This window comes from Alligator sinensis, unplaced genomic scaffold (assembly GCF_000455745.1).
Source record: "Alligator sinensis unplaced genomic scaffold, ASM45574v1 scaffold301_2, whole genome shotgun sequence".
In the NCBI taxonomy this organism is placed as follows: Eukaryota; Metazoa; Chordata; order Crocodylia; family Alligatoridae; genus Alligator; species Alligator sinensis.
This window is the reverse complement of record NW_005841874.1, coordinates 3897482-3909265: the sequence shown is the minus strand read 5'-3', so window position 1 is coordinate 3909265 and position 11784 is coordinate 3897482. Positions and strand designations below refer to the sequence as shown.

Sequence of the window (11784 nt, the reverse complement as noted above, 5' to 3'; positions counted from 1 at the left end):
GCAGGGCATAGTCCCCGCTCCAAGTGCTGCCATGCCTGCATCCTGCACCACTCCCCTGCCCCTCTCCCTGAGTCCCATGCCCCCTGCTCCTTCTGGGCAGCTTGTCCCAGCCACAGCCACAGCCCCAATCTCTCCCTCCCCTGCACCCTTTCCCTCTCCCCTCTGCCCCCCCACAACAGACTTACCAGCTGGAGGCAGCTGTGTCCAGCGTGGTGAGGACTGCTGCCTGTTTAGTCTATGGCTGAATCTCCAAAGCAGCTCTAAATCTCTTCCAAATCAATTCAGAGGCTTCAGATTCGATTCGGACCTTTTAATTGGTGTCCCAGTTTGATTCAGATTCAGAGATTCGATTGCCAAATCGGGCCAAATCTCCTCTGAATCAAATTGGCTGCTGAAGCTTCACACTGCCCTATTGTTTATCATGGAAAATCAGAGGTCTTTCTGCCCTCTTAGCTTGCAGAATGCAGGTCCAGGACCTTCACTCCCAAGCCACAGACTCCTGGCCCTGCTGGTGCCCCTCACTCCCCACCCACAGCCCTCTGGCCCTGCTGGTGTCCCTCACTCCTCCCTACAGACCCCATGGCCCTTCTGGTGCCCCTCACTCCCACCCCCCAGCCCTCTGCCGACCCCCACCAGCTGCCAGGGCCCAGCTCCCTCCTTCCCTATTGCCTGCCTGTTGTGGGATTGGGCAGGGGGGGCTGGCTTCCTGCTGCTTGGGCAGGGGGGGCAGGAGGGACCTGTGCCCCCCAGATCTGTGAGTGGTGTGTGGGCAGGTGTGGGTTTGCCTGCTGTGGGCTTGGCCTTCCTGCCCTGTTGTCCTCCCCCTGGGGCTTCTGCAGCCCAGTGGGTGCAAGCTGGTGCCACAGGGCAGAGCGGGGCCATGCGGGGAAGCCCCTTGCTGCTGCAAGCTCCGCACTACCCTGGCGAGGCATCCTCTGCCTGCATGACATCAGTAGGGGCAGTAGCATGGAGCTGTGTCCCTCACTGCTGCTGTGGGGGCAAAGGACACCTTGCCAGGGCAGCACTAGAGCTCGCAGTAGCAAAGAGCTTCCCTGCATGGCCCTGCTCTGCCCTGCAGCACCATGTTGCACCTACTGGGCTGTGGAGGCCCTTTAGGAGGGCAGCAGGGCAGGGAGCCCAAGCCCGCAGGGGGCAGCCTGTACCTGCCTCTGTCCCCACTCTGTGTACAGATCTGGGGGGACACAGGTTCCTCCTGCGCCCCCTAGGAATGCATGCATGTGCATTCTGGCCCTGGGCCCCAAGCCCCGTGCACCCCACAGATAGGCAGCAGCCCCAGCCCTGCCCAACTCCCTCCCTGCCTCCCTCCCTATAGGGGCCTCAATTCCCCCCCACCCTCCCAGACTTATGTGTGGGAGCTGCTCTCCAGGCTGTCTGGCAGCCATATGCATATACATGCACGTGGCACCCCCTGCCTGACTGCCCTCCTCCCGCTCCCCACCAGTCCCTTGCAGGCTGAAACTCTGCAATCCTACAGAGAGCTCTTTGTAAAAGTGCAAAATCTGCGGGTTTCTCCGTTAAAATGAAAAATCTGTATTTTCCTTGGGTGAAGGGGGAAATTCTTGTTTTTCTACGTTTTACTGTGGGAAACAGAAAACCCGGATCCCTGCTCATCTCCAATGATGTGGCTAGATACTAATAGATGTCCTAGAGATGGGAATTTCTGAAGCATCCCACACTGACTTCACTCTGCTCCAGTTGATTGTTGTGGCAGTTTGTAATATGGATTTTATAGGAATCAGAGTTGGGATGAAACATACTATAGAAGTTTTTTTACAACCATCTTAGCCGATGTATTGCCAGGTTAACACATTTTTATACTGTGTAAATAGTAACTTGGCCACATACAATTAATGGCACCATAAAATGGGAAATAAGCCACAAAATTATTCCTCAATGTATGTAATAATTTTGTGTCTGGTTTCCACTGTGTCTTAAATTGAATATGTGACATGGTCCCCACCAGGCAGCCTAATGCTGGCTGCATGGCAGGACTCTGAGACTGGCTCCAGTGCAGTCCTGAGGCTGGGACCCACAATCAGCTGATTGTCAGTCTCAGCCACAAGACCACACTGCAGTTTTGAGCTGGCTCTGGTGTGGTCCTAGGGCTGAAATCAGCAATCATCTGATTGGTGGTCTCACCCTTAGGACCACACCAGAGCAAGTTTGACACTCCAGTGTAGTCCTAGGGCTGGGACCCCCAATCACCTGATTAGCAGTCCCAGCTCTGGGACTGCACTGGAGTCTTGAACTGGCTGTGGAGTAGTCCCAGGGCTGAGAACAACAATTAGCTGATTGGTGGTCCCAGCCCTGGAACCCCATCAGGTCACAGGCACCCAGCTTTCTATTTGCCAGTGCATGGGGAGCCTGGGATTATCATCATGATCAGTGCTGTAGCAAGGAAGTTTGGTGGCTGGGGCAAGATGGAAAAACACCAGCCCCAAACTTTAATAATTATAAAAATAATAATTTTGTGTGCCAAATATGAAAAATATTACATTTTATTATAATATATTAAAAAGTTAAAATTCAAAAACATACTTTCTGGGCTGGTTTGGGGGGCCATGTCTTTGCGGGGAGTGGGAGTGATGGGTTATATACCACCCCTATGCTGGGCTTTACTAGGGCATGACGGCCTGTGCCAGGGCACCTTTGATGCCTGTCACTTTAAGGTTTGAGAGCAGGCAGCAGGGCAGCCTGCAGGTGTGGGCTAGCCCTAATGAGGCAGCCACATGACTGCAGGAGAGCCCTGGGGTAGGAGGAGTTGGCTAAGCTGCCTCCATTTTAGATCCAGGCTCTCAGGACTGAGGCAGGAGTCTGCTGCTGGCAGCTGGGATAACAACATCTGGCTGAGCTGCTGCTCGAAACATCTTGGACATCAGGGCAGGAGCTATGGGGATGGCAGGTGGCTCCTGGTCCTGGGTATGACTTGAAATTGCACCCTGCTGGGGAAGGATGGCCTGGTGGGACTGCCCGTGGTGGGGAAGTTTCCTAGAAATGCCAGGCCAGTTGCCTCCCCAGTGAAAGGTGGGTAGGGGCACCTTATAACCCCAGCCCCCACTACTCAGTGGATGATTATGAGTGGGAACAGACAGTGGAGGGGCAGGTGCCCCTAGAGAGAGGCACCTAAGCCCCCCAGGTTTGTAAGACTCCCCAGAGAGAGGGCAATGGAAGAGAGTGACCCCAGTGAGTGGGACAGAAGTTGTATGTGGCCCACCCAGAGTAGATGCATGGTGGCTCCTGAAGGGCTGTGCATTGTAGGTGTAGAGTATGTTTTCAAGGGTGATCTGAAGGGCTACACTGGGGGTGTGTTGAATAGGGCTGTAGAGGCAGCCTGAAGAGCAGCACATGGGCCAGCCCCCATAAGGACATGAATGTATGAAGTTGCCTGGGGAGGGGCTAGCAGCAGAGTCAGCCCAGTGTGAGGCATAAGGCTGGTGTCATGTAGAGTAGGGAAGCTTGAGCAACCTGAAGGGCAACGTGTGGACTGGCTAGTGTGAGAGTAGGTAAGCCCGATGGCGCTGAGAGGGGCTGCTCAGGGACCAGGGCAGGTAGAGAGTGGCCCAGTAAGGGGCAGTATGTAAGAGGCCCAGTGAGAGTGGGTGGAGTGAAAGCGGCCCCAGTGAGAGGGGGGTGGTATGCATGTGGCCCAGTGATGGACAGAGTGCAACAAGCCCAACATAGGACTGAGTTTAGCCGGGCGCTAGGCCGGAGTTATGATCTACTTATGACGCCATCTGCAAGGCATGGGACATGGTATAGAGGTGGTATGGCGCTGTGTACAATGTCCCGTGGCATTGGGGCATTAAAATGAGTAGCATCCTGCATTTAACATCAATTATTAAACCAGCAAGTTCTGGCAGGCAAGACTGGGCGCACGGGTGGGCGGGCTGATGTTGAGACTCAGCCCTGAGCCAGCCCCCTGTCACAGGGCCATATCAATGCCAGTTGCAGGGGGGGAGAATGGGCAATACCATTGTAGGTGTGTGGCCCTACCAATGCAGCTGAGGAGGAGGGAGGAGGGGGGGCAGCGCCATATGCATGCTGCAGGGAAGCAAGTGGACTGTACCAAGGGCAAGGGGTGGGGTGGTGGGCCATACCAAGCCAGGCTCTGGTGGGAAGCGGGGGTGGCCCTGAGCATGGCATGAGGGAGGGGCATGGTGGCTCATGAGGAGCCATTGGTGCGGGGGGAGGGGTGGTCATCCTGTGCGGGCTGTACCATGGGTGGCTCCTCCTCCTGTCCCAACCCCACCTCCTCCCTCCCCACCGGGGCACATGGGAGGCTGTTCGCTCTCAGCTCACTAGCACAATATTGACTTGCCTGTTGGTGCCCCTTCACTTTGGCATCCAGGGCGGTCACCCTGCTTCCCCTTCTCTTGCTACAGTACTGATCATGATCCCGGGCCCCCCCCCGCACTGGGACGAAGTAATGGAGTTATTGGGAGTGACCCCCAATTCCAAAATTGTGCATTCTGTCGTGCACATGTAGCACGGCAGGAGGTGAGATTGTTGAGATTAGAAAACAGATACCACCGTGTCATTAAGTGAACATGGACCAGGGCCATGGGCAACTTGTGCCTCCGGAGTCTGGGGGGGGCACCAGATCGCTGACGGGGGGGTTCCCCCAGCTGCCAATCGCCGAGCATGCAACCACCATTGGTGAAAACAGAAGTGCAATTCCGCCGGCACTTCTGGTTTCACGGGTGGCACTTCTAGGGGGTGCACGGCCAATCTCAGGGAGTGCATGTGCACCCACATGCACCCCTACACGTCACCAATAAGCATGGCCCTTGCCTTTTTAAAAAACAGGTAAGTGTGCTGAAACAGTTAAATTAACAGGAAGCAAGATATTCCCCAGATTCTTTACTTCCTGGGTTATAATTATAAAGAAAATATCCTGAAGCTTCCTTCTTATAGACAGAAAATGTTTGAATTTACCTCTGTTAACCTTTGCAGGTTTTTGAGATGAGAATTTTAGCTGTGCTGCTCTGCCAGAAGAAAGAGCTAATCAAGTGAAGAATGATTGCAGAAGTTTCTTCTTGACCATTGCATAAAAAAAACAAGGATGACACATTCTTTTTCTCTCTTTAAAATATTGCTTCCTCATGCTATTTGAGATTAACAGCACAAAAATAGCTATCCTTATACAGCTAGCAGCAAATGGTTTTCTTAGCTGGTATTCTGCTGAAAAAAAATCTAAAGTCTCCTTATAGTGAAGTCTTCAGATATGAATTTAAATAAAGGTAAGCATAGGATTTCTGGCCTGACTATACAGGAGTACCTACTGAGATGGTAGGTAACAATTTTCAAAAGTGCTTAATAAATTTAAACTCCCAAGTAGCATTTCAAAAAGTGATTTAGGCCTTTTGTTGCAAAGGGGTTAGGGCACTGCAGTCTCTGGGCCCTACATTGAATTCAGAACTTCCTGTTAAGTGCTGAAACCCCTTATATATACCTTTGAAAATGGTGGGGAGTGGGAGGCAGATGAGGGGGAGACACCTGTACTTCGGTGTCTGCCTCAAAGATAGGTATGCATTTTATTCATGTAAAATGTTTCAGGCTAAATATATTAACAGTGTCTGAACCCAAGTCCCTTCTTTTCCAGTTGACTACATAACCCTTTAAACTACAGTCAAACTCTTAATCTCTCCTTCATTGCAGTCCAAGGAATCTTAAGTCCTTTCCTTTCCATAAAGTTAACAGATGTCTACTGCAATAAAGTGGCAGAACCTATTACTATTACCAGCTCTTGTCAGGGCCACAGATTTGGGCATTTGTGGAGCAACAAATGGTATAGACATCTGCTTGCTTTCCCTTTGTGCCACCATGAAGATTGTTATGGTGGCACAGAGAGAGGGGCTTTTAGTAGGACTTTTGAAAGTGTCTAAGGAAGTTAGGTGCCTAACCTTCTCTGCTTTCATTGGGGTTAGGTACCTAACCCACTTAAGTATGTAGTCAGATTTTTCAAAGATGCCTGAACAGGTTAGATGCCTAACTCAAATTGAAATTAGTGAGCTAAGCTTTAACCTGCTTAGTTCTCCTTCTCCTTGTCCTATTAGAAACCTATATGTTCCTTCAGGTGTCTATATAACTTTGTAAAGATTTAACTTTCAGTGAGACTTAGGCTACCAAGTTCCCAAGCCACTTTTGAAAGTGAGGCTGAGGCTCCTAAATTACTTTAAGTACTTGGGAAAATGTTACCCATTATAAGAGGGGGTGGTCCCCAAAGGATAATCTTTCACTCTCAACAGGGAACCTATGGGGTGAAAGAGGGGAAAGATACAGCTGACAGATTCTACAGACTGGGGCAATGGTGCTCAAAGTTGTGGCCCCGTGGGCCGAGTCCCACATGCAGGTTCAGTGGCACTGGTCCATGGGCTGGGTCCCGCAGGCAGGTTTAGTCCATGGGCTGGATCCAGCATAGGGGCAGCTTGCAGGGTTGATTTCTCAGATGAGATCCAGAGCGGTAGTAAACCCTGTACCCTGGATCTAGCCACACTGGGCTCCCTCTGGGTCCAAACATTTGGCAATGGGGAAGAGTGGCAGCTTTAACTGCTGCAGCTCTGAAAGCTACTGCCAAATTTCCAGACCATGGGTCTGGACCATGGCCCATGGGCCATATTCAGCCCACAAGCCAGAAGTTGAGCACCACTGGACTAGGGAAACAATTTAAAGCCACTAGGTCTGTTGTTCACATGACTACTGGCATTTGTTACGAGCCCTTTTTGACCAAGTATGGTGGAGGACAAGGAGTTGTCACCTGTTTCAATATTTTCAGATGGACTTATATTTTCACAGCGATCCTATCCTATAGCACCCTGCTATATGATACAACATCAATTCATTTTGCTGCAACACTGTAGTGGTTTGATGCTGCCATGCTGTTCTGCATGATGATGCAGATAAAGTAATGCCAAAGTGCACCATTTGAATTGTTCATCTTTCAGCTAAAGGAGGGTGACAAATATGTTTGCAGTATGACAACAGATGGATTCAAGGTTGCCTCATTTCAGCTGGAAGGCACCTCTTACCTGCTGCATGTGTTTCCTGGATTCACTTTGATTTTTATCCCAACCAGCTAAATTGGCAGAAGATAAACTGCCTACCAATATAGGTTTGTGGATGTGTATCACAAATTTCTGATCCTGAGTATTGAAAGAATTACTGGTTGTACAGGGAAGAACACAAAGAGCTAACCACTGGAAAGTGGGTTTTTTTCCAGTAAAAATTTGATATAGTATTTAGAAGTCATAAAAACATTAGGTTGTTTTTGTCTCTCTTCCATGTACAGCAAATAGAGAAGGCAGCAATCAAGTCTAATTTTTAGAGAGACACCAACGGTAGCCAAGTTTGTAGGCACCAAAGTTATTGCAAGTATATCCAGAATCTCTCTGGCAATAAAAGTAATTTACCTCCTCCTCCATTATTTAAAGATCCTCCAAGGGTGCAAGTCTCTTTAAAACTCTTTGAGAAGTAATTACCTCCCAGACCTACTTTAATCTCAAGATTTGACAGACTAAGACTATTCCCAAGATGTCAGAGTGAATCCTGGGTGGGGGATTTGGGTTGGCATTTTCACTCACGAAATCGTTAATTAAAACCTTTTCACAAAGGTAACAAAGATCCAGAAATGTGCTTCTTTTCTGTGATCAGTTCTGTGGCTAATCTTGCCATTTGGAGCTTTCTCACTTGAAAAGTATTATAGGAACATCACAAACATAAAAGATGAATTTTTGAACTGTATCTGGCTTCTCCCCATGAATGTACTAATCTGCTGAAGTGGGCTGCAATAGATTGTCAATCACCCAAGCTTCCTTACCTCCTCATTCTGGCTCGAATGACAATTCAATGCTTTTTATATTCAGATGAAAATAAGTGCCCTGAAGTATCTCTTCCCTTACATTTTAACTACCTGGTCCAACTTTCTATGTTAAACAGGCAGCATTACTCGAACTGCCAACTACACAGTTAGTCTAATTTAATTAGATTCTTTTTTAATGCCTGGTTCCCAGACTAAATTAAGACAGTTTAATCATCTGTCCTTGCTGCCTCAGAGTGACCTTTTTAATGCACAGGCTTGTTTTACAACATTCCTCTCCTTGCTTTGTAAATTAATTCCATAATGTGTTGCAATGTGCTGTGTGTCTAAGCCCATTGCACCTGGTTTTTGTGCTGAATGTTATGGAACTGCCTGCCAGGCTGGGCTGCTACCACTTTGCAAGAGCAGCTCTACTCTGAGCTACATCACTGACTTCTAGCACTGGCACTTTATCATAAGCTTGCTTGCTGCTCCCCCACAGACTACAGCAGACCATGTCCCAACCTCAGGATCAGCTCATGATGTAACTAAGCGTGCCTAGAAAATGTCAAGTGGTGGAGATTTGAAAGCAGGGGCTCTTATTTCTTGCCAGAAGCAACTGTGCATGATGTGCAACCTTAGAAAATATTTTCATGCGTCATCAGCAGTTATCTTACAAAGAATCTCTGACCAGGAATCAGGTGGCAATGCTTTTTGGAAATAAACAGGCAAAACATACAGTGTAGTGTTTATAGAACAACTGAACTTTAGCTGATTCCTTCTATGAGTTAGACCTGTAAATTGAGACAAGAATTTGTATGTGCATTAAAACACTGTGAAATGATGTTAAAAATGGGCATGCTCTTGTCCTACCTCACCATAAGCCAGGGGCGGGCAAAATGCAGCCCGCGGGGCAGATGTGGCCCACCAGGCCATTCTATCTGGCCTGTGGGGCCCCTAAAAAATTTAGAAAATGAATATTTATCTGCCCCGGCTGCTTGTCATGCGGCCCTCGATGGCGTGTCAAAGCTCAGTAAGCGGCCCTCCGCCCAAAATAATTGCCCGCCTCTGCTATAAGCAAACAATATTCATGAAATCCATTGGTTAAATGAAGAACTCTATTTCCTGAGCCTCATGACCCTGCAGCAGTGTAAATCCAGAAAAAACTCCACTGAAGTTACTGGAGGTACCGAGGTATCAGACTAGCATCAGGGCAGAATCTAGACCCATACTGTAACACTAAGATCTGGATTCTAACACCTCGACGTTCCAGTGTATTTGCAGGGAAAAAAGGAGATTGCAGGGTACCTACAAATGGACTTTTACAGCCAAATCCCCTCAAACCAAGGGCATTTTATTTTTGGTTCTCACATGCTTCGTCTTTGGCTTTGTACCAAAGGAACCAAGCTGTCCTGACAGTTTGTGGGTGTAAGGTTTTGAAAGGGTATAGAGGGATGCAATTGCAAAATTTGAAGCTTGAGATTTGTGGTCTTAGCCAGTTAGGTTACAAAATTATATGTTAAATTTGATAAGTGTCTGCCTTTGTCCACAAAGGCTCAGGACTGCCAAAGCCATGAATATTGTAGGGCATTGTTAAGGTGTACTGCAGGATGAGATTCAGGTACGCTGAAGAAACTCGCACAACACCTCCCTGGACTTTTCTGGATGCGAGCCATTTCTCTGCCCTAGTGCAGAGAAAAGTGAATCCTCCTTATGTTGCATTTCAGCACTTATTTTATTAAAATGCATGAGTTCCTGGTTCCTGTTATAAATATGCATTATTACCATGTCTGTTTCTAAGACTATATTATTCTTCTATAATCAAGAGGGTCCTCAAAGAACCATCCAGATTCAAACCCTGGATCTAACCTAGGTGTAGAAGGGGGTTCAGAGCACAGACCTGTTCATAATAGGCTGAATCTAAAACACTCTGGTCCTGGGGAAAGTTTGTACTCCAGTTTCATACATACTTCTCTGGCAGTATTTAAACTAATGGGAAATTTTCCTTGCCCATTATAGATGGACAATATCTGGACTGTAAGTTTTGCAGGCTAGTTACACCTAAGCTTCTATTTTTCCAAGGGAAGTATTACCAGTACAATGTCAAATGAGTAACTACAATAAATGTATTTTTCTTCTGCCCTAAATAATCTCATTTCGACTTGAAATGTGCTGCAAAATTCATTTGAAATCCATTATCCCATTACACTAACAGGATTGACTCATAGCGCACATCAGCCAAGGTGGGGCAGAAATTAAAATGATACCTCAACAGCTGCCTTCGCTCTTTCAAATTCCTCCTCCATAGAGTGATTACGGGAGAGGAGTGGACCTCCCCAGCGCTGTTCTTTGGTTGATCGTGCCTATAAAGAATTAAAAAAGAACAGTGATAAGCTTTATCATAAATTCATGAGTTCCTTTTTTCTCTCTCACTTCACCAGCACCCAAAGTGACATTCACCTTGTGCAAACCACTCATTTCCCTGCCAGCTGTGGTCAGTTTTGGCAGAGTTCAGTGCTTCAGAGGAGCAAAATAACTTATCATTCCCTACAGTTGTCTTTTCACTTGGGTCTTAGACCTGTTGAACAGCTTTGTTTGTAGACACAGATGATAATCGTTGCTTGAAGTTGCAAAGTAAAAAGACAATTTGGAGTAATTTTAAAAAGGTACGTAGTGTTAAAATGTTGTGCCTGAGATGATCTATTTTTCTTTTCTCTTAATTTTGCTCCATTATGGGGGAGGTGAATATGTGCTGGAATAGGAATAAGGAGAACCATGAAGTCTATTCCTAGACTGATACCACTTCCTTTTTGAATGACCTGTATTCAGCATGATTAACACCCCTCTGAAATTGAGATTTATGTTCAAGAATTGGATCCCATGTAGCTCAGCCTTTATTATCTGAACCTTTTTTATTATCAGCCCAAACTCCCTGCTATCTACATTAAAGTCCCATTTCCTGATGCCTATTAATTATACTGGAAATCTCCTTGATGATCTGAAAAGTTTATTTTTTTTCTGAATTTATGCCACATTCCCTAAGGCAATCATATCATCAAGACTTTGCTGTAGCTGTTTCTGTAAATTGCAATCCACTTGAAGCAGCACTTAACTGAATTTATATTTTAGTGTTTGTTCCCAAATAGACATCCATTTGCAATAAAAAGCAGAATGTGCTATGCCGTATTCTTGCCCTTTCTGTCTACCATGCACTTCTGCTTAGGATTTAACAATGAAAAATCAGCACTTGAGAGATCCTAGCAATAAGTATATGGGGAGGGAACTTCTTGACGATAATAAAAGGATATAGGATTGATTAGCACACAGGAATTGCATAGGGTATTTACAAACATAAGTAGCTGCCTGATTTTCTCTTATCAAAGTGATTCAGCATGGACAGAAATTTTTTTTGTCAGCTCTTGAGTGTATGAGTAGGGATAGCAAAAATAAAAATTAAAGAAAGATCTTGAAGAAAGTGTGTGGGAATAAAGTTACACTGGGAATACTTGGCTACTTTGTCTTAAGACACTTATATTAATTAGATATATCCTTATAGATCAAAGGAGGTGATGCTCCCCCTCTATGCGGCACTGGTCAGGCCGGACTTGGAGTACTGTGTCCAGTTCTGGGTGCCACACTTCAAGAGGGACACGGGGAATCTCGAGAGGGTTCAGAGGTGGGCCACTCGCATGATTAGTGGCCTTCATGATAGACCCTACGGGGGGAGGTTGAGAGAGCTGAATCTCTTCAGCCTTCACAAGAGACGGCTGAGGGGAGATCTTGTGGCCGCCTATAAATTTATTAGGGGAGGTCAACAGGGAACAGGCCTGCTTCTTCCCAAAGTTTGAAGATTTTTAGCTGTGGAGATAGAACATGGCTTGAAATTGGTGATCTATGAAAACAGAGAGATGGAGTGGTGAATTGAATCCAGGGGTCATACGTGAATTTTAATCCGCATGAGCTTTCCC

General features: G+C 46.9%; 1 protein-coding gene across 2 annotated transcripts in view; it reads right to left on the bottom strand.

Moving 5' to 3' along the window:
• Positions 1 to 11784, bottom strand: part of PEX5L (peroxisomal biogenesis factor 5 like) — an 86955-nt gene that overhangs the window by 21882 nt on the left and 53289 nt on the right. For both annotated transcript variants that reach the window (XM_006017181.3, XM_025195985.1), the window contains one exon: positions 10084 to 10179. In XM_006017181.3, the coding sequence (XP_006017243.1) occupies positions 10084 to 10179 (96 nt within the window). The remainder of the gene's footprint in view (positions 1 to 10083; positions 10180 to 11784) is intronic.